Genomic DNA, 19699 nt, shown 5'->3' with positions numbered 1-19699 from the left:
TAATTAATTAATAGTTTAGTTTAATATTATTTAATTAAATTTGATTTAATTAAATTAATATAAAACTATAAGGTATTGGAGAGATATTCATTCAATAAGATTTAAATGAAATATTAATTAAATATGATTTAATTAATTATTAACTAATTGATTAATGGTTAATTAGTTAGTTGATTTGAAACTTCTATTAATTTAATATTTTTTAAGTTAATAGAATCCTATGATTTTCTCCTATCCCGTCTCCTACTCAATGAAAGAAAGAGAGTTATAAATATGTAGAAGAAAAACAGCTTTTCTTAACCAAAATTTCTTTTATGCAAAATAGATTGTAACGACCTAATTTTTCGAATTAAGCTGAAGTTATTACTTTAAGACTAGATTCGTCCTTTAACCATAAGACTTTATAATTTAAAAAAATATATTTTTTAACAACATTAAAGAGTTTTTATTCGGGCTCTATTTCAAATAAAATTTTGAAAGTGTAAAAGTATCGATAATAAAGAAAGTTCAAGAACATAAAAGTCGTTCAATCATGAAACCCAAAACAGTCTCAATTACTAAAGAAAACCAAAATAAAAAAAATATAAAGTATAAGCAATTTGAAGGACATTTCCCTATGGCAGTTTCGCGGAAAAAGATTAAACATAAAAGGGTGAGTATAAACATACCCAGTAAGAGACCCACTACTGATCCTGTTAGAAGAAAAATAAAATTGTTAACTTCCTATTGGAGGTGCCCTGCACTTTAAAAGTCTTGTGATCATGTAGAAATACACATAATCAGTCCAATGCCCTAAAGGACACAAATATTAGTCTAGTGCTCTTCAGAAAGCACATGTAAGTCTAGTGCTTTCGAAGAATGCACATGTCAGTCTATTGCTCTCGAAGAATGCACATGTCATTCTAGTGCTCTCGAAGAATGCACAACAGGTGGTGATCCCGTAGGACACCTGCAAGGCACACTACCCAATCGACAAAGCTAACAATTTTCCCTTAGTCCGTTATAAACATTTAATCAATCCATTCCTAGTATAGTCAAACTACTTCATCATTGTAAAGCCCCAAAGGTAAAAATATATATATATATATATACATTTTTTTATTTTTTATATATTTTTTAATTTAATTTAAATAAAAAAAAAGAGAAAAGAAAATTCTTTATTATATATATTCTTTTCTTTTCTTTTTTCTTTTTTCTTTTTCTTTTTCATTTCTTTTCTCTTTCCTTTCCTCCCCGTGCGCCCTTCCCCTTCCTCTCGTTGCGCAGCCACAGCAACCCGCCGTCCTCAGCCCAGCAACGCGCACGCCCGAGACTTCTCTTCTTCCGTTTCTCTCTTTCTCTTTTCTTCTTCCCCCCAGCGCCGCGACCGACCCCATCCGTTCGCAGCAACCGCCGACCTCCATTCTTCTTCTCCTTCAGTTCGCAGCAAGCCGCCGACCTCCATTCTTCTTCTCCTTCTGTTCGCCAGCAAGCCATCGACCATCTCCCGGCCATCTCCTTCTTCTTTCTCCTCTTCGCTCCGTCCAAACCCAGCCTCATCGCCGCATCTTCCCCTACTGAAGCCGAACGCCCGATCTGCCGTCTCCATCTCCGGTTCGCGAAGCAACCTTGCAGCAGTCGTCTCGCGCGCCGATCTGCCGTCTCCATCTCCGGTTCGCGAAGCAACCTTGCAGCAGTCGTCCCGCGCGCCGATCTGCCGTCTCCATCGCCGGTTCTGTCTCCGTCGAAGCCACGGTTCTGCAACCGTCTCCGCCGGTTCTGTCTCCATCGACCACGCTCCCCACTCACAACCGCCGCTCCACCTGCTATCAACGTCGGCCGACTAGTTGCTGTAACCGTTCAGATTTACTGTAACCGTTCAGATTTGCTGTAACCGTTCAGATTCGGCGGTCTGTTCGCGACGGTCTCCATCCGTGAAGCCCAGCCGCCACGTTCCCTTTGGCCGACCGCTGACCGACCCACACTTAGGATTTTTGCTGCGAGTTCGACATTCGTGCGTTGAGGTGTTGGGAGTAACGTTAGGCTCCCTTACATTCACAACCCGTTTGTGAATTGTTGAAGGTTCAGTTCGCCAATATATCGGTGAGTTGGAACTTACGTTGAGGAAAGTAAGTGACATATGTATCGTGAAAGTAATTGAATTTTGTGTTGTTATGCTTAGGATTGTTTCGAGGACGTTAGTTGATTAAGGAGCTTCCCTAACTTTGAGGTAAGGGATTTTCTACTGGACTCACTTATGACTGTGAATTGTATGTGTTAAATGTATACTGTGGATTGACTGAAAATATATATGAATGCATATGAATTGAAGTAGACTTGACGTCGAATGTATATCGTGATTGTCATGGAATATATATATAAGTGTGTGTATGTGGACAGGACGAAGACTGTAGATTGTGTTTGTATGAGATGCAGATGTGAACTTGTGATTTTCGTTTAGATTGGGTGTACGTTACGGTTAAAGTATGACTGTGTGCTGATGAACTGAGGGGTGTGTTGACTGTATAGTTTGATTGACTGATGTATTAGCATATTATTGACAGACATATGACTGAAGTAAAATAAGTTGACTGTTAGGACGTGGAAAGAAAGAACTTTGTGTTTTGAAGTAATTGAAAGATGGATTGAACGGAATGAACGGAAAATTGTTAGATTGTATTGGGATGTGTACCTTGTAGGTGTCCCACGGAGATTACCAATTTATTTTGGCACCTTCGGGAGCATTAGACTGATATGTGTTTCTGCAGAACACTAGACTGATATGTACGTCCCTCGGGGCGTTAGACTGAGATGTGTATCCTACGGGATCACAAGACTGCGACCGTACAGGGTGTCCCAATAGAACGTTAACAATTTATTTTCCCTCTGACGGGACTAGTAGAGAGTCTCTTACTGAGTATTTAAATACTCACCCTTCTTATGTTTAATTTTCAGGCAAAGGTAATAAAAGCGGCAAACCGGCGAGGGGCAGGAAGGAAGCGTGACTGCCATAGGAAATATGTTGTTTGCTTCCGCTTATGGGTTCTTGTGAGGTTTAAGATGAATTGAAAGTTTGCTTACAAACGTTTATTGTAAATAGTATTGTTTTTATGTTTTCTTAAATGTTTGAAATTCAGGCCTGACTTAAAGATGTTTTTAAATTAGCTTACGTTTTGTTTTATATTAATCAAAGTCTTTTATTTGTAAAAAAAATTAATGACCTCGACTTACTTAGAAAAGTTGGGTCGTTACAATCATATCATCAATCCAACTTAACACACTTACGTTCAATCTATTCAATCTATCACAAAATCAGTTGATACTATAACAACACACCAGACAGTCAAGATATATATATATACATAACACCTTTCTCAGTTTACAAATACATTATCCATCGTATCTACTTCTATACTAGTCTGGCATAATATACATTTGTCATCATATCTACTTCTACATATTTGGTAAACCATACTAAGTCCAGAGATCCAAACAGTCAACACATTTCAAAACTTTCAAAGAGTCCAGTAATAGAAACCCTTACTTTAATGTTACTTAAATTTCTCGAACGAAGGAAACCTAATACTAAGAATATGGAACTCAATTACTTTCACAATACTTTCTTTCATTTAATTTCCTCAATGTAAATTCTAGCTTATCAAAGTATTGGCGAATCGAACTCCAACAAATCTACAATTTAGTTGTGAATCCAAAGAACTCAAACGCTAACTTCAAGAATCAATTAACAATTTAACTAATTATCCAAAACTACAACCCAAGGATAATTACAATGTAAAACCACCACACTCACCAATACAACTTACCACAAAAATCCCAAAAATTAGAGTAAAATGGGGGCAACAACTTCGAATAACTGGAATCGACGCGTGTAATAGATCAGATCTAATCAACAAACGAAAAACAAACTTCAGCTTACAACCCATGGCTGGAAGGTGAAGAGCCGCGCGACGGCACTTCAACAGACGTGACGGGCTCAGGTCTGGTCGACGGCTGCTTCAATAAGTAACAACGCCGGTGAGATGATAGGTCAATCGGTGACGCTCCTCGTCACCTGGAGCAGAATGTGGTGGCGCGAACGTCGAAGGAGCTACGCGCGAATGAATCACAGCTTGGCTGGAAAACAGAGGTGAGACGCGATGCCGAGAGTTCGAACTCACGACGAACGGTGCTTCGGCTTCAACGGAGACGAAGGGATCGGTGACGGCGTGGCCGGCTGACGTCCAAGAGTAATATAAAATGGCTAAGGGAGGCAGGCGGCGGTGGGCACGGGAAGAGGAAGAGTGAAGGAGAAAGAGATGGGGTTGCACGTGAATCAATAAAGAATTGATATTTTAAATTAATAATAACATTAATTCTATTATTATTATTTAACCTTTAGTATTAGTATATTTTTTCATAAAAGCCCCTTCACTTCCTGCTAAATCCACACCACAACCAAATTCCTTAAAATCTTAATAAAATTTTAAAAATTTAGCTTGAGAGAAATACCTTGATATTGGGGGTTTACATAGTTTCTCTCTAAATTTTTTTTTCATTCCAATTGTTTTCCACAAACCAATCTCATCTTCGAAGATAGGAAGGTCTCCAACGGGTGGTGTCCCCAATTCGGTGGATTATAGATTCAAAGACGTCAACAAGAGTCAGTTCTATGTATCTTTTAATTTAAAAGCATATTTAGTTCTTTATTTAGAACTTTGATTCTAAATATTGTCAATGTACTGGTATTTTGGAATTTTCAAATTAAAATTGATGAATGGTTTTGTAAAATCTTTCACTGCCAAGAGCTTTTATCCCTTTAGGGCACACATACCAATTAAACTAATGCAAGACCGTTGACAGTAGTTAATGGTAGCATCTCACAAAGTGGAAGTGGTTGGCTTACCAACGGAAGATTTTCAATCATTTCTAGCAATCCCTTTTCTGTTTGAGTATGACCTTCCATATTTTCTGCTATATTACTTATAGTTAATATCAAATGTGCATCTCTGCCATATATGCTAATATCACTGCCTGACTACTCTTGATGTTGAGGCGTTGTTCATTTTTGTTCCCTACACAGAAAAGAAAAAAAATTATTGTTGTTTATTTATAATCTAAGCAATTTTAAACAATATAAAGCGGTAACTAATGAATTAAACACTAACTGTTGAGTTTCTACAGTAGATTCTTGAAGATGTGACTCTTGAACAAATGGATTCTCATGGATGATCACATGTTTGTTATTTTGATGGTCATCATTCTTGTCCAGATTGTGATGACTAGAATCATCACGAAGATCATCATACATGTTGTTAATATCATCAAACAATTGATTCTGGTTCTAGTATAGAAAGAAAAAAGGATAATAAAAAAAATAGTTACAAAATGATCGTGTATCCTTAAGCAAACAATCGTGTAGAATATCTAAACGGTTGTTTTACCAAGGGTGATCGATATTTCAGATGGGATATGCGATCGTTCATATGTGATATGCGATCGTGTAAAGATATATCAAACCTTTGTTCTGTCAGAAGTCGTGCTAAGAAGAGTTGAAAGCTTGTAATAAGATCCATCAAAACTGAAAGATTTTACATCAACACGTTCCTGACACAGTACTGCAGTATCAATGAGCATCAAATTACGTGAGATACATATTAGAAAATATCTAACTGCTCAGTTAATTTTTTATGGACATCAAATCACCTTTTTTCAAGCTTAAGGAAGGAAATGTCGGCACTATATATGTCAGAGTTGTGCATTGCAATGGAAGTGCCAACACGAGGTGATACATGTGTGTCTTTCTGGGATGTAAATGCCACTCCCCGACTAGGACCAGCATAGTCTTAGGGAGAAAGCATGCTAGGAATTGGAGTTGTGTCCTCAATTTCTCCAATTTTACGAACAAAAAACAAGTCGAATATGTAGATGCACACTCTTTGTCATAAGAGATATAGCAACGTTTTTATGGGTCATTTTGAAAAATGGCAAAACTACTTTTTCTTTTAAATTTTAGCAAATAGAATTTTTTGCACGTGTGCATGATATTTTATAAAATACCAAAATATTCACCTTCTCAAACAGTAATTATTTCGTTTCTACGTTGTAATTAATTTATGTTATGCATTTATTAGCTTTTAATTATTTTTTACCTGAAAAAGATACATCCTTTTTTCTTAATATCTCGGGACTCAACTAATTGATTCAAGATTTTAATTTTATTCAATCTTACTAATTTCAAAATAACCTAATTAAATTTCAATTTCAAAATAACAAAATTATTTTTTTTCGAAATTTGAGAATCTCAACGATAGATTTTGTATCAAAATAACTTTAATTGAATTTCAAAATTAAAAAATATCAACTTGTACACTATTTTTATCTCAAAATAACATTAATGACTTGAATATCAAGATAATTGAATTATTATTTTCAAATTGGGAGAAATTTTACATTAACAAATATCAACTTGTTCGCACACACACAGCGCACACGTGCACAACACACGCACACACACACACCCCATCCACACACGCACACGCACGCGCACATATGCACACACGCACAAGGATGTGTAAATTAATTAAAGTTAAAAAACAAATACATTAATTATGTTTAGAAAGAGTTTTAAACCATGTTCATTTGACTTAATAACATTGATTAATTATAATTTCTATCAATATTGGCTTAAAACTGTCATTCGTGTAATTATTTCAATATAATGCGGTCTTATCCAATTTTACCAACAAAAAAACAAATCGAATATGGATCAGTAGATCTACACTCTTTGTCATAAGAGACATAACAACGTTTTTAGGGGTCATTTTGAAAAATGACAAAACTACTTTTTCCTTTGAATTTTAGCAACTAGCATTTTTTGCACGTGCATGGTATTTTATAAAATACCAAAATATCAACATTCTTCAACTGTAATTATTTCGTTTCTACATTGTAATTAATTTATGTTATGCATTTATCAGCTTTTAATTATCTTTTACTTGAAATAGATATATTAACTCATATCATAATATTTTTCTTAATATCTCGAGACTCAACTAATTAATTCAACATATTAATAACTTTATTCAATCATACTAATTTCAAAATAACCTAATTGAATTTGAATTTCAAAATAACAAAATTGAATTTCAAAATAACAAAATTATTATTTTTCGAAATTTGAGAGTCTCAACGATAGATTTTGTATTAAAATAACCTTAATTGAATTTCAAAATTAAAAAATATCAACCTGTTCACTATCTTTATCTCAAAATAACATTAATGCCTTGAATATCATGATAATTAAATTATTATTTTAAAATTGGAAGAAACTCAACATTAAAAAATATTAACTTGTTCGCACACAAGCATAGAAGCACTGCGCACACACGTACACATGCACACTTACACACACGCGTGCACACGCACACCTACACATAGACACCCACAGACGCACGAACGCACGCACACACACATGCACACGCGCACGCATGCACACACACACCTATCCACACGCGCACAAGCACACACACATGCACAAACGCACACACGCACACACGTAAACACATACGCACACGCGCACAAACACGCACGCGCGAGCACACCCACACACCCAAGCACACACGCAATAGCCCGTGCACACACACGCACGCACAAACACATACAAACATGCACACACCCACACACACATGCACACGGACACTCGCACGAACACACGCACATACACATACGCACACCTACCTACACGCGCACATATGCATAAAGATGTATAAATGAGTTAAAATTAAAAAACAACTACATTAATTGTGTTTAGAAGGACTTTTAAACCATGTTCATTGACTTAATAACATTAATTAAACTATAATTTCTACCAATATTGGCTTAAAAGTGTCATTCGTGTAATTATTTCAATATAATGCGATTTTATCCAATTCTATTAGCAACAAACATGTCGAATATGAACCAGTAGATATACACTCTGTCATAAGAGATATAGCAACATTTTTATGGGTCATTTTGAAAAATGGCAAAACTATTTTTTTGTTAATTTTAGCAAATAACATTTTTTACGTGCATAATATTTTATAAAATACCAAAATATTCACATTCTCCAACTAAAATTATCTTGTTTCTATATTGTAATTAATTTATATTATGCATTTATCAGCTTTTAATTATTTTTTACCTGAAAAAGATACATAAACTCATATCATACTTTTTTCTTAATATCTCGGGACTCAACTAATGGATTCAAGACTTCAACTTTATTTAATCTTACTAATTTCAAAATAACCTAATTGAATTTGAATTTCAAAATAACCAAATTGAATTTCAAAATAACAAAATTATTATTTTTCAGAATATGATAATCTCAGCAATAGATTTTGTATCAAAATAACTTTAACTGAATTTCAAAATTAAAAAATATCAACTTATTCACTATCTTTATCTCACAATAATATTAATGGCTTGAATATCAAGATAATTAAATTATTGTTTTAAAATTGGGAGAAACTCAACATTAAAAAATATCAACTTATTCACACACAATCACACGCGCACACACATACACATACACTTGCACGCGCGTGCACCCATACACGCACACACACACACGAACATAGGCACACCACACAAACACACACACATGCACACGCACAAAACCGCACACACAAATGCACACGCAAACACGCACACACCTACTCACGTACACATGTATGTGCGCATACACACACCCAAGCACACGTGGACATGCGCACACACGAGCGCACACACACGCCCACTGATGGTTCAATTTCATCGATAGTTCCTATTTTTGCTGACAGTTTATTTTTTGCCATTGATAGAGGATCTTCCGACAGACCTACCTGACGGTGTGTGTTGACAGCTTAATTTCGTTGGCAAAAGAAAAGTTGATTAGTTTTTGAAGATTTACTGACGATATTTGTCATCGACAAAGGGTAAATTTCTTGTAGTGCATGTACGTCAAACATATCGAATTTGTTAAGTGTACCAATGAAGTATAACAAGTTTATTAGTGGTGTATCAAGTGTATCAAACTTATAAGTGAAGTCTTTAAGTGTATCAAACTAATCAAGTGTATCAAGGTCTCAGGGGTATCAAGTGTATCAAGAAGAATCAAGTGTAACGAGAAGTATTATGTGGAACGAGAAGTATTATGTGTATGAAGATGTTTCAGGTGTGTATCAAAAAGTATCGAGTGTATCAATGAGTACCGAGTGCATGAATTGTATCTATCAAATGTATCAAGTGTATCAGTAAGAAGTATCAAGTGTATCAAGGGGTATTAGGTGTATCAGACGTGTATAAGTGTATCAAATGTACATCAATAACGAGGGCATTTGTGACATTTTACCTCTTGATGTGTGAGTTGGTCTTTGTTTTTGTCATTTTCTCAAATAATAAAGTATGTGTTCTATGGACTTAATTATTATAACTTATTTTGCCATTTTCGCAAGTGTCCCTTAATTGTAATACATGTATATGTGACATAATCTAATCAAACTAACTCATAAATGGACTTAATGTATCAAGAGGTATTAGGTGTATCAGACGTGTATAAGGTGTATCAAATGTACATCAATAACGAGGGCATTTGTGACATTTTACCTCTTGATGTGTGAGTTGGTGTAACGCCCCAAACTCGAAGGTATTTTATTTTAAGAGATTTTTTCGATTTGTACAAGATTTATTGTTTTGAAGAAAATATGTTGAAGGGGGGAAAGAAGATTTGAAAATGTGATAATATAATTATATATATATTTATTTATATTTTAGTTTTATTATTTAGTTTAAATAAAAGAAAAGAAAAAGAAATTTTATTATATATATATTATTTATATTTTAGTTTTATTTTTATTATTTAAATAAAAGAAAAGAAAAAAGAAATTTTCCTTCCTTCTTCCTCCCGTGCGTCCTCCATCCCTTTCTCCTTCCCGTACCCTAGCAGCCGCACATCCCTCTCTTCTCCGTTCACCCAGTCGGCCACACAAGCTGCCGGTCGTTTCTTCTTCTTTCCGGTCGTCTTCCTTTTCTCCTTCGGATCGAAACCGCCGCGCCCATTCGCTCACAACCGCGTGCCTCTCCGCTCACAACCGTCGTGCCTCCCTCGAAAGCAAATCGTCGTCCAGATCTGCATCGCCGAGCCGTCTAGGTCCTCGCCGCCGCATGTGCTTCACCCTTGCAGTTCGCCGTAACCCAGATCCGTCGCTGCAATCGTCGGTCGGTTCGTGAAGCAAGCCGTACGCGTCACCTTGCAGCAGTCGTCAGATCTGCGTCGCCGTGCCCATTCCTTTCCTCTCCGTTCGTGAAGACCTGCTGCGCAATCTCTGTCTCCGTCGAAGCCAAGCCTAGCCGCCGCCCGTTCCTTTCTTCTCCGTTTTCTACACTGCCGCGCGACTCTCCGACCGCGTCTGTCTTCACCTCCGTGAAGCCGTCGACGCATACATCTCGTGAAGTCATACACGGATCCAAGTCGATCTCTTCCTAAATTACGTGTCCCCTATCAAGTCGACGTTCTTCTGCTCGTTGTAAGACGGAGTTACGATTTGAAGCCGATTTTCTTTTCCAGTTGAGTCGCATTCAGTGTTGCTCTATTTACAGCCGCTTGATTCGTTCTTGATTGTCATTTTTGCCTCGCCGTGAACCATTGGGCTCATATTTGGGTAAGAACAAGTTATGGTTTTTGTTGGTTTCTTGGTTTTTGTTGAATGCTGCCATTGGATTTAATTGTTGGCGAAATGCTTAATTCTTGAAGGTACATCTTGATTCAGTGAGCGAATCCTTGATTTTCCAAAAGGTTGAAGTGGACTTGATTTTCCACTTCTTGGGTAAGTTGTGGAATTTACATATGGGGTAATTTGAATGGTTGAAACTATTTAGAAAGATGTTGATTTTATGATTGATTATGTTTAGGATTTGATTCATTGGATTTAGTAGATTGAAGAACTTGCATAAAAGTGAGGTAAGGGATTTTATTTTCTACTGGACTCACCTATGCTTTTGAATTGTAATGTTAGTCACCTCTGATTGAGTAAATGTGTTGAGACAATATATATATACGTATGGATGTAGGTTCGGTGTTGAATGTATACTGTGGATGACTGAAAATATATATATACACATGGATTGAAGTAGACTTGATGTTGAATGCATATTGTGATTGTCTTGGAATATATATATATGTGTGTGGATGTAGACAGGACGACAATTGTAGATTGTGTTTGTATGAGATGCGGATGTGAACTTGTGATTGTCGTTTAGACTGGGTGTACGTTATACTAAAGTATGACTGTGTGCTGGTGAACTGAGAGGCGTTATGACTATATAGTTTGATTGACTGACGTATTAGTATGTTACTGACAGACATTGGGCTAAAGTGAGATAAGTTGACTGTTAGAACGTTGAGTGAAAGAACTTTATATTTTGAAGTAACTGAAAGATGGTACGAATGGATTGAGGGGAAAAATTGTTAGCTTTTATTGGGATGTGTGCTTTGTAGGTGTCCCACGGGATCACCAATTATTCTGCACCTTCGGGAGCATTAGACTGATATGTGTTTCTGCAGAACACTACACTGAAATGTACGTCCCTCGAGGCGTTAGACTGAAATGTGCATCCTACGGGATCACAAGACTGCGACTGTACAGGGTGTCCCAATAGAATGTTAACAATTTATTTTTCCCTGACGGGACCAGTAGAGGGTCTCTTACTGGGTATTTTTATACTCACCCTTCTTATGTTTAATTTTCAGCAAAGGTAATAAAGGCGGCAAACCGGCGAGGGGCAGGAAGGAAGCGTGATTGCCATAGGAAATGTGTTATTTTGCTTCCGCTTATTGTTTTTTTTTAGGTTTAAGACGTTGTATTGAAACTTAGCTTACAAACTTTTATTTGTAAAATACTTTTTTTAAGTTTTTGGAATATTTGAAAATCAGGCCTGACTTAAAGTTGTTTTTCAATTGGCTTACATTTCATTTTGTATCAACCAAAGTCTTTTGTCAAAAATTAACGACCTCGACTTACCTAGAAAAGTTGGGTCGTTACAGTTGGTATCAGAGCCTAAGTTTTAGGTTCTGTAGACTGACTTACGATGTAAGTCTATGTTTTATGTCCCTATGGCTAACGCGACCCTTCGTCTCTCGTCAGGTATCTTTATGCTTATATGTATGGTTTATTTGCATGAGTTTGCCTAAATTAAACTAGATTGCATGACGATAAAGACTCTTATGCTTATGATTAAGACTTTTTAAAGAGTGTTGTTGGTGGATAATAGGAATTATGCCGCCAAAGAGAGGTGTACGTAGAGAGGTCGTAGAGGCTGGGGTAGAGGAGCAGGTCGTAATCAACCTACTGAGGGTCAAGCTGAATAGCGAATTCCTACTGCACCCGTGACTCATGTTGAGTTTGCTGCACTGTCTGCTCACATGGAGCAGAGGTTCACGGAGCTTATGACGGCTATAGCTCAGAACCAGCAGGCACCTGCAGTTCCACCTGCACCTGTGGTTCCCCCTGTACCAGCAGCTCCACCTGCACCAGCAGCCCCTCCTGCGCAAGGATTGGCTGCACAACAGCCGCAGACATTACCGAACCAACTTTCTGCTGAGGCGAAACATTTGAGGGACTTTAGGAAATATGACCCTCAGACGTTTGATGGGTCACTGGAGGATCCTACTAAAGCTGAGTTGTGGTTGTCCTCTGTGGAAACCATATTTAATTACATGAGATGTCCAGAGGAGCATAGAGTTCAGTGTGCTGCTTTTCTTCTGAGGGACAGAGGTATTATCTGGTGGAGAACTACGATGCGTATGCTAGGTGGAGATGTGAGACAGATTACCTGGGATCAGTTTAAAGACTGCTTCTATACCAAGTTTTTCTCGGCTAACCTTAGAGACGCCAAAAGCCAGGAATTCTTGGAATTGAAGCAAGGACATATGACAGTCGAGGAGTACGACCAGGAGTTTGATATGCTGTCGCGTTTTGCCCCTGAACTTGTTGGTAATGAGCAGGCTAGAGCTGATAGGTTCGTCAAAGGATTGAGAGATGAGATTAGAGGCTTTGTGCGAGCACTAAAGCCCACTACCCAGGCTGAAGCGCTGCGCCTGGCAGTGGATATGAGCATTGGGAAGGATGAAATTCGGGCAAGGAGTTTTGATAAGGGATCGTCGTCTGGTCAAAAGAGGAAAGCAGAGCAGAGAACTGTGGGAATTCCTCAGAGGAACTTGAGATTAGGCGATCCTTTTTGCAGTTTCCAGCAGAGTTCTGGCGGGGCAGGAGACACTACTCGAGAGAAGCCACTATGCAATACGTGTGGGAAACACCACCTGGGTCGTTGTTTGATGGGAACGAGAGTCTGTTATAAGTGCAAGCAAGAGGGACACATGGCTGATCGATGTCCCTTGAGATCTACTGGGGCTGGACAGAGCAGTCAGGGAGCGAAACCTCCACAGCGGGGTACAATCTTTGCCACTAATAGATCATAAGCAGAGAAGGCCTGCACAGTGGTGACAGGTACATTACCAGTGTTAGGGCATTTTGCCTTGACCTTGTTTGACTCGGGGTCTTCTCATTCATTTATTTCATCGCTTTTTGTGACGCATGCATGCTTAGAGGTGGAACCCTTAGATTATGTTTTGTCAGTGTCTACACCGTCTGGAGAAATTATGTTGTCTAAGGAAAAGATTAAAGCATGTGAAATTGAGATAGCTGGTCGTGTGCTGGACGTAACCTTGTTGGTATTAGATATGCGTGACTTTGATGTAATTTTAGGTATGGATTGGCTAGCTACTAATCATGCTAGTATTGATTGCTCTCGTAAAGAGGTTGTGTTCAGTCCCCCTACCGAATCTAGCTTTAAATTCAAGGGGTAGGAACAGTAGTACTGCCTAAAGTAATCTCAGCTATGAAAGCTAGTAAACTGCTCAACCAGGGTACCTGGAGTATTTTGGCAAGTGTGGTGGATACTAGGGAAGATGAGACTTCCTTAACTTCAGAACCTGTGGTAAGAGAATACCCAATGTGTTTCCAGAAGATCTTCCAGGACTACCGCCACATAGAGAGATTGATTTTGCCATTGAGTTGGAGCCAGACACTACTCCCATTTCTAGAGCCCCTTATAGGATGGCTCCTGTCGAGTTGAAATAACTGAAGGTACAGTTACAGGAGTTGCTTGACAAAGGCTTTATTCGACCTAGTGTGTCGCCTTGGGGTGCACCAGTATTGTTTGTGAAGAAGAAGGATGGGTCGATGCGTCTTTGCATTGACTATAGAGAGTTGAATAAAGTAACAATCAAGAACAGATATCCTTTACCTAGAATCGATGATTTGTTCGATCAGTTACAGGGAGCCACGGTGTTCTCTAAGATTGACTTACGGTCAGGTTATCACCAGTTGAGGATTAGAGACCGTGATATTCCTAAGACTGCTTTTCGTTCGAGGTACGGACATTATGAATTCATGGTAATGTCTTTTGGTTTGACTAATGCACCTGCAGTATTTATGGATTTGATGAACAGGGTGTTTAAGGATTTCTTAGACACTTTTGTGATAGTCTTCATTGATGATATTTTGGTTTATTCCAAGACTGAGGCCGAACATGAGGAACACTTACATAAAGTGTTAGAGACTCTTCGAGTCAATAAACTTTATGCTAAATTCTCTAAGTGCGAATTTTGGTTGAAGCAGGTGGCTTTTCTTGGTCATGTGGTTTCCAGTGAGGGAGTTTCTGTAGACCCTGCAAAGATAGAAGCGGTTACCAGTTGGTCTCGACCCTCTACAGTTAGTGAGGTTCGTAGTTTTCTGGGTTTAGCAGGGTACTACCGGAGGTTTGTGGAGGATTTTTCACGTTTGGCTACTCCCTTGACTCAGTTGACAAGGAAGGGAACTCCGTTTGTTTGGAGTCCAGCTTGCGAGGATAGTTTTCAGAACCTTAAGCAAAGGTTAGTTACTGCACCGGTCCTTACAGTACCAGATGGATCCGGAAGTTTTGTGATTTACAGTGATGCTTCCAAGAAAGGACTGGGTTGTGTTTTGATGCAGAAAGGTAAGGTGGTTGCTTATGCCTCTCGTCAGTTGAAGAGTCACGAGCAGAACTACCCCACACATGATTTGGAGTTGGCAGCAGTGGTTTTTGCATTGAAGATATGGAGACATTATTTGTACGGTGAAAAGATACAAATCTTTACTGACCATAAGAGCCTGAAGTACTTCTTCACTCAGAAGGAGTTGAATATGAGACAGCGAAGGTGGCTCGAGTTGGTAAAGGATTATGACTGTGAGATATTGTACCATCCTGGTAAGGCGAATGTGGTGGCTGATGCTCTTAGTAGAAAAGTATCACATTCGGCAGCACTCATTACTAGACAGGTACCATTACATCGAGACTTGGAGAGAGCTGAGATTGTAGTATCTGTGGGGAGAGTCACCTCACAGTTAGCTCAATTAACGGTGCAACTGACTCTGAGGCAGAAGATTGTTGATGCTCAGAGTAATGATCCTTATTTGATGGAGAGACGTCGCCTTGTTGGAACAGAGCAGACTGATGAGTTCTCCATATCCTCTGATGGTGGATTGATGTTTGAGAGACGTTTGTGTGTGCCAGCGAACAGTGCAGCTAAGATTGACTTACTAGATGAAGCCCATAATTCTTCATTTTCCATGCATCCTGGTAGTACGAAAATGTATCAGGATCTAAAACGATTTTATTGGTGGCGGAATATGAAAAGGGAAGTGGCGGAATTCGTTAGTAAGTGTCTAGTATGTCAGCAGGTTAAGGCACCTAGACAGAAACCAGCAGGTTTGTTACAACCTTTAAGTGTGCCAGAGTGGAAGTGGGAGAATGTGTCGATGGATTTTATTTCAGGGCTGCCTAAGACCCTGAAGGGTTTCACAGTGATTTTGGTTGTTGTAGACAGGCTTACGAAATCGCACATTTTGTACCAGGGAAATCCACTTATACTGCTAGTAAGTGGGCACAGTTGTATTTAACTGAGGTTGTGAGACTGCATGGAGTGCCTGTATCGATTGTTTCTGACAGGGATGCACGGTTTACTTCCAAGTTTTGGAAGGGACTTCAGACTGCTATGGGTACGAGATTAGATTTCAGTACAGCCTTTCATCCACAAACTGATGGTCAAACTGAACGTTTGAACCAAGTTTTAGAGGATATGCTACGAGCTTGTGTTCTAGAGTTTCCAGGTAGTTGGGACTCTCATCTACATTTGATGGAGTTTGCTTATAACAACAGTTTCCAGGCTACCATCGGTATGGCACCATTTGAGGCTTTGTATGGTAAATGTTGTAGAACCCCTATTTGTTGGAGTGAGGTTGGTGAACAGAGGTTGATGGGACCTAAATTAGTTCGGTCTACTAATGAGGCTATTCAAAAGATTAGAGCACGTATGCAAACAGCGCAGAGTAGACAAAAGAGTTATGCAGATGTACGGCGAAAAGACCTTAAGTTTGATGTGGGAGAAAAGGTATTCTTGAAGGTAGCACCTATGAAGGGTGTTATGCGTTTTGAGAAGAAAGGGAAGTTAAGTCCTCGTTTTGTTGGACCATTTGAGATCTTAGAGAGGGTTGGTGTTGTGGCGTATCGCTTGGCATTACCACCATCACTCTCTGCAGTCCATAATGTTTTCCATGTTTCGATGTTGAGGAAGTATGTGGCCGATACATCTCATGTCGTGGACTATGAACCTTGGAGATTGATGAGCATTTGAGCTATGTAGAACAACCTGTGGAGATTCGCTAGAGAGGTAAAGATGCTTCGTAATAGAAGCATTCCATTAGTAAAGGTTTTGTGGCGGAATCATCGAATTGAAGAGGCGACATGGGAGCGAGAAGAAGAGATGAGGACTCGTTATCAAGAGTTATTTAGGATTAGAACTTTCGCCTTAAGGAGGAAGAATGTAACGCCCCAAACTCGAAGGTATTTTATTTTAAGAGATTTTTTCGATTTGTACAAGATTTATTGTTTTGAAGAAAATATGTTGAAGGGGGAAAGAAGATTTGAAAATGTGATAATATAATTATATATATATATTTATATTTTAGTTTTATTATTTAGTTTAAATAAAAGAAAAGAAAAAGAAATTTATTATATATATATTTATTTATATTTTAGTTTTATTTTTATTATTTAAATAAAAGAAAAGAAAAAAGAAATTTTTCCTTCCTTCTTCCTCCCGTGCGTCCTCCATCCCTTTCTCCTTCCCGTACCCTAGCAGCCGCACATCCCTCTCTTCTCCGTTCACCCAGTCGGCCACACAAGCTGCCGGTCGTTTCTTCTTCTTCTTTCCGGTCGTCTTCCTTTTCTCCTTCGGATCGAAACCGCCGCGCCCATCCGCTCACAACCACCGTGCCTCTCCGCTCACAACCGTCGTGCCTCCCTCGGAAAGCAAATCGTCATCCAGATCTGCATCGCCGAGCCGTCCAGGTCCTCGCCGTCGCTTGTGCTTCACCCTTGCAGTTCGCCATAACCCAGATCCGTCGCTGCAACCGTCGGCCGGTTCGTGAAGTGCCGTACGCGTCACCTTGCAGCAGTCGTCCAGATCTGCATCGCCGTGCCCATTCCTTTCCTCTCCGTTCGTGAAGCCCTGCTGCGCAATCTCTGTCTCCGTCGAAGCCAAGCCAGCCGCCGCCCGTTCCTTTCTCCTCCGTTTTCTGCACTGCCGCGTGACTCTCCGACCGCGTCTGTCTTCACCTCCGTGAAGCCGTCGACGCATACATCTCGTGAAGTCATACACGGATCCAAGTCGATCTCTTCCTAAATTACGTGTCCCCTATCAAGTCGACGTTCTTCTGCTCGTTGTAAGACGGAGTTACGATTTGAAGCCGATTTTCTTTTCCAGTTGAGTCGCATTCAGTGTTGCTCTATTTACAGCCGCTTGATTCGTTCTTGATTGTCATTTTTGCCTCGCCGTGAACCATTGGGCTCATATTTGGGTAAGAACAAGTTATGGTTTTTGTTGGTTTCTTGGTTTTTGTTGAATGCTGCCATTGGATTTAATTGTTGGCGAAATGCTTAATTCTTGAAGGTACATCTTGATTCAGTGAGCGAATCCTTGATTTTCCAAAAGGTTGAAGTGGACTTGATTTTCCACTTCTTGGGTAAGTTGTGGAATTTACATATGGGGTAATTTGAATGGTTGAAACTATTTAGAAAGATGTTGATTTTATGATTGATTATGTTTAGGATTTGATTCATTGGATTTAGTAGATTGAAGAACTTGCATAAAAGTGAGGTAAGGGATTTTATTTTCTACTGGACTCACCTATGCTTTTGAATTGTAATGTTAGTCACCTCTGATTGAGTAAATGTGTTGAGACAATATATATATACGTATGGATGTAGGTTCGGTGTTGAATGTATACTGTGGATGACTGAAAATATATATATACACATGGATTGAAGTAGACTTGATGTTGAATGCATATTGTGATTGTCTTGGAATATATATATATGTGTGTGGATGTAGACAGGACGACAATTGTAGATTGTGTTTGTATGAGATGCGGATGTGAACTTGTGATTGTCGTTTAGACTGGGTGTACGTTATACTAAAGTATGACTGTGTGCTGGTGAACTGAGAGGCGTTATGACTATATAGTTTGATTGACTGACGTATTAGTATGTTACTGACAGACATTGGGCTAAAGTGAGATAAGTTGACTGTTAGAACGTTGAGTGAAAGAACTTTATATTTTGAAGTAACTGAAAGATGGTACGAATGGATTGAGGGGAAAAATTGTTAGCTTTTATTGGGATGTGTGCCTTGTAGGTGTCCCACGGGATCACCAATTATTCTGCACCTTCGGGAGCATTAGACTGATATGTGTTTCTGCAGAACACTACACTGAAATGTACGTCCTCGGGCGTTAGACTGAAATGTGCATCCTACGGGATCACAAGACTGCGACTGTACAGGGTGTCCCAATAGAATGTTAACAATTTATTTTTCCCCTGACGGGACCAGTAGAGGGTCTCTTACTGGGTATTTTTATACTCACCCTTCTTATGTTTAATTTTCAGGCAAAGGTAATAAAGGCGGCAAACCGGCGAGGGGCAGGAAGGAAGTGTGATTGCCATAGGAAATGTGTTATTTTGCTTCCGCTTATTGTTTGTTTTAGGTTTAAGACGTTGTATTGAAACTTAGCTTACAAACTTTTATTTGTAAATAGTACTTTTTTTAAGTTTTTGGAATATTTGAAAATCAGGCCTGACTTAAAGTTGTTTTTCAATTGGCTTACATTTCATTTTGTATCAACCAAAGTCTTTTGTCAAAAATTAACGACCTCGACTTACCTAGAAAAGTTGGGTCGTTACAGTTGGTCTTTGTTTTTGTCACTTTCTCAAATAATAAAGTATGTGTTCTATGGACTTAATTATTATAACTTATTTTGCCATTTTCGCAAGTGTCCCTTAATTGTAATACATGTATATGTGACATAATCTAATCAAACTAACTCATAAATGGACTTAATCGATCTCATGGACCACAAATTCTTCAATTACTTGCAAATTTGGTGAGTTCCTTCAAACGGTGGGCGAAGAGCTTAATTTTGAGAGAGAGAAAAAGTCGTGAAGAGTATTTGCGAGAGAGGGGGAACGTCGCCAGAGAGCATTTGCGAGAGAGCTAAAGACAGTGACGATGTGGGATGAAGTAAGGTTTTTTTCGGTCATTGTTCACAAGTGGGATGAAAGC

The 19699-nt window shown here is 38.8% G+C and overlaps 2 protein-coding genes and 2 long non-coding RNA genes across 9 annotated transcripts; 3 read left to right on the top strand and 1 right to left on the bottom strand.

Moving 5' to 3' along the window:
• The first annotated feature begins 1867 nt into the window (after window positions 1-1867).
• LOC116403456 lies at window positions 1868-3160 on the top strand. 2 transcript variants are annotated; one of them, XR_004216208.1, is made up of 3 exons: window positions 1868-2082; window positions 2162-2209; window positions 2935-3160. It is a non-coding gene; the product is annotated as an uncharacterized LOC116403456 (long non-coding RNA). The 2 variants fall into 2 exon arrangements; XR_004216209.1 differs by having other exon boundaries at window positions 1868-2108.
• A 1572-nt stretch (window positions 3161-4732) lies between these two features.
• Window positions 4733-5977, bottom strand: LOC116403475. Its single transcript, XM_031884660.1, has 4 exons — window positions 5683-5977; window positions 5497-5594; window positions 5145-5320; window positions 4733-5051 (listed from the first exon to the last, which is right to left on the bottom strand). The coding sequence occupies exons 1-4, from the start codon at window positions 5816-5818 to the stop codon at window positions 5039-5041; spliced, it is 423 nt and encodes a 140-aa protein (XP_031740520.1). The 5' UTR covers window positions 5819-5977; the 3' UTR covers window positions 4733-5038.
• Window positions 5978-10093: 4116 nt separating this feature from the next.
• Window positions 10094-11112, top strand: LOC116403210. Its single transcript, XR_004215862.1, has 3 exons — window positions 10094-10661; window positions 10754-10826; window positions 10912-11112. It is a non-coding gene; the product is annotated as an uncharacterized LOC116403210 (long non-coding RNA).
• A 1193-nt stretch (window positions 11113-12305) lies between these two features.
• On the top strand, window positions 12306-19223 carry LOC116403209. Of its 5 annotated transcripts, none has more exons than XR_004215858.1 (4): window positions 17130-17939; window positions 18032-18104; window positions 18190-18238; window positions 19027-19223. XR_004215858.1 is itself a non-coding variant. In XM_031883815.1 (2 exons), exon 1 carries the CDS (start codon window positions 12422-12424, stop codon window positions 13475-13477), a length of 1056 nt encoding a protein of 351 aa, XP_031739675.1. In that variant the 5' UTR covers window positions 12306-12421; the 3' UTR covers window positions 13478-13505; window positions 19027-19223. The 5 variants fall into 5 exon arrangements, 1 of the variants encoding a protein (XP_031739675.1); XR_004215859.1 differs by lacking the exon at window positions 19027-19223 and adding an exon at window positions 18776-18836; XR_004215860.1 differs by lacking the exon at window positions 18190-18238.
• Window positions 19224-19699: the final 476 nt, after the last annotated feature.

The sequence above is a fragment of the Cucumis sativus genome, chromosome 4 (genome assembly GCF_000004075.3).
Source record: "Cucumis sativus cultivar 9930 chromosome 4, Cucumber_9930_V3, whole genome shotgun sequence".
Taxonomy (NCBI): domain Eukaryota; kingdom Viridiplantae; phylum Streptophyta; class Magnoliopsida; order Cucurbitales; family Cucurbitaceae; genus Cucumis; species Cucumis sativus.
The sequence above is the reverse complement of the archived record's forward strand: the minus strand, read 5'-3'. Positions and strand labels throughout refer to the sequence as shown.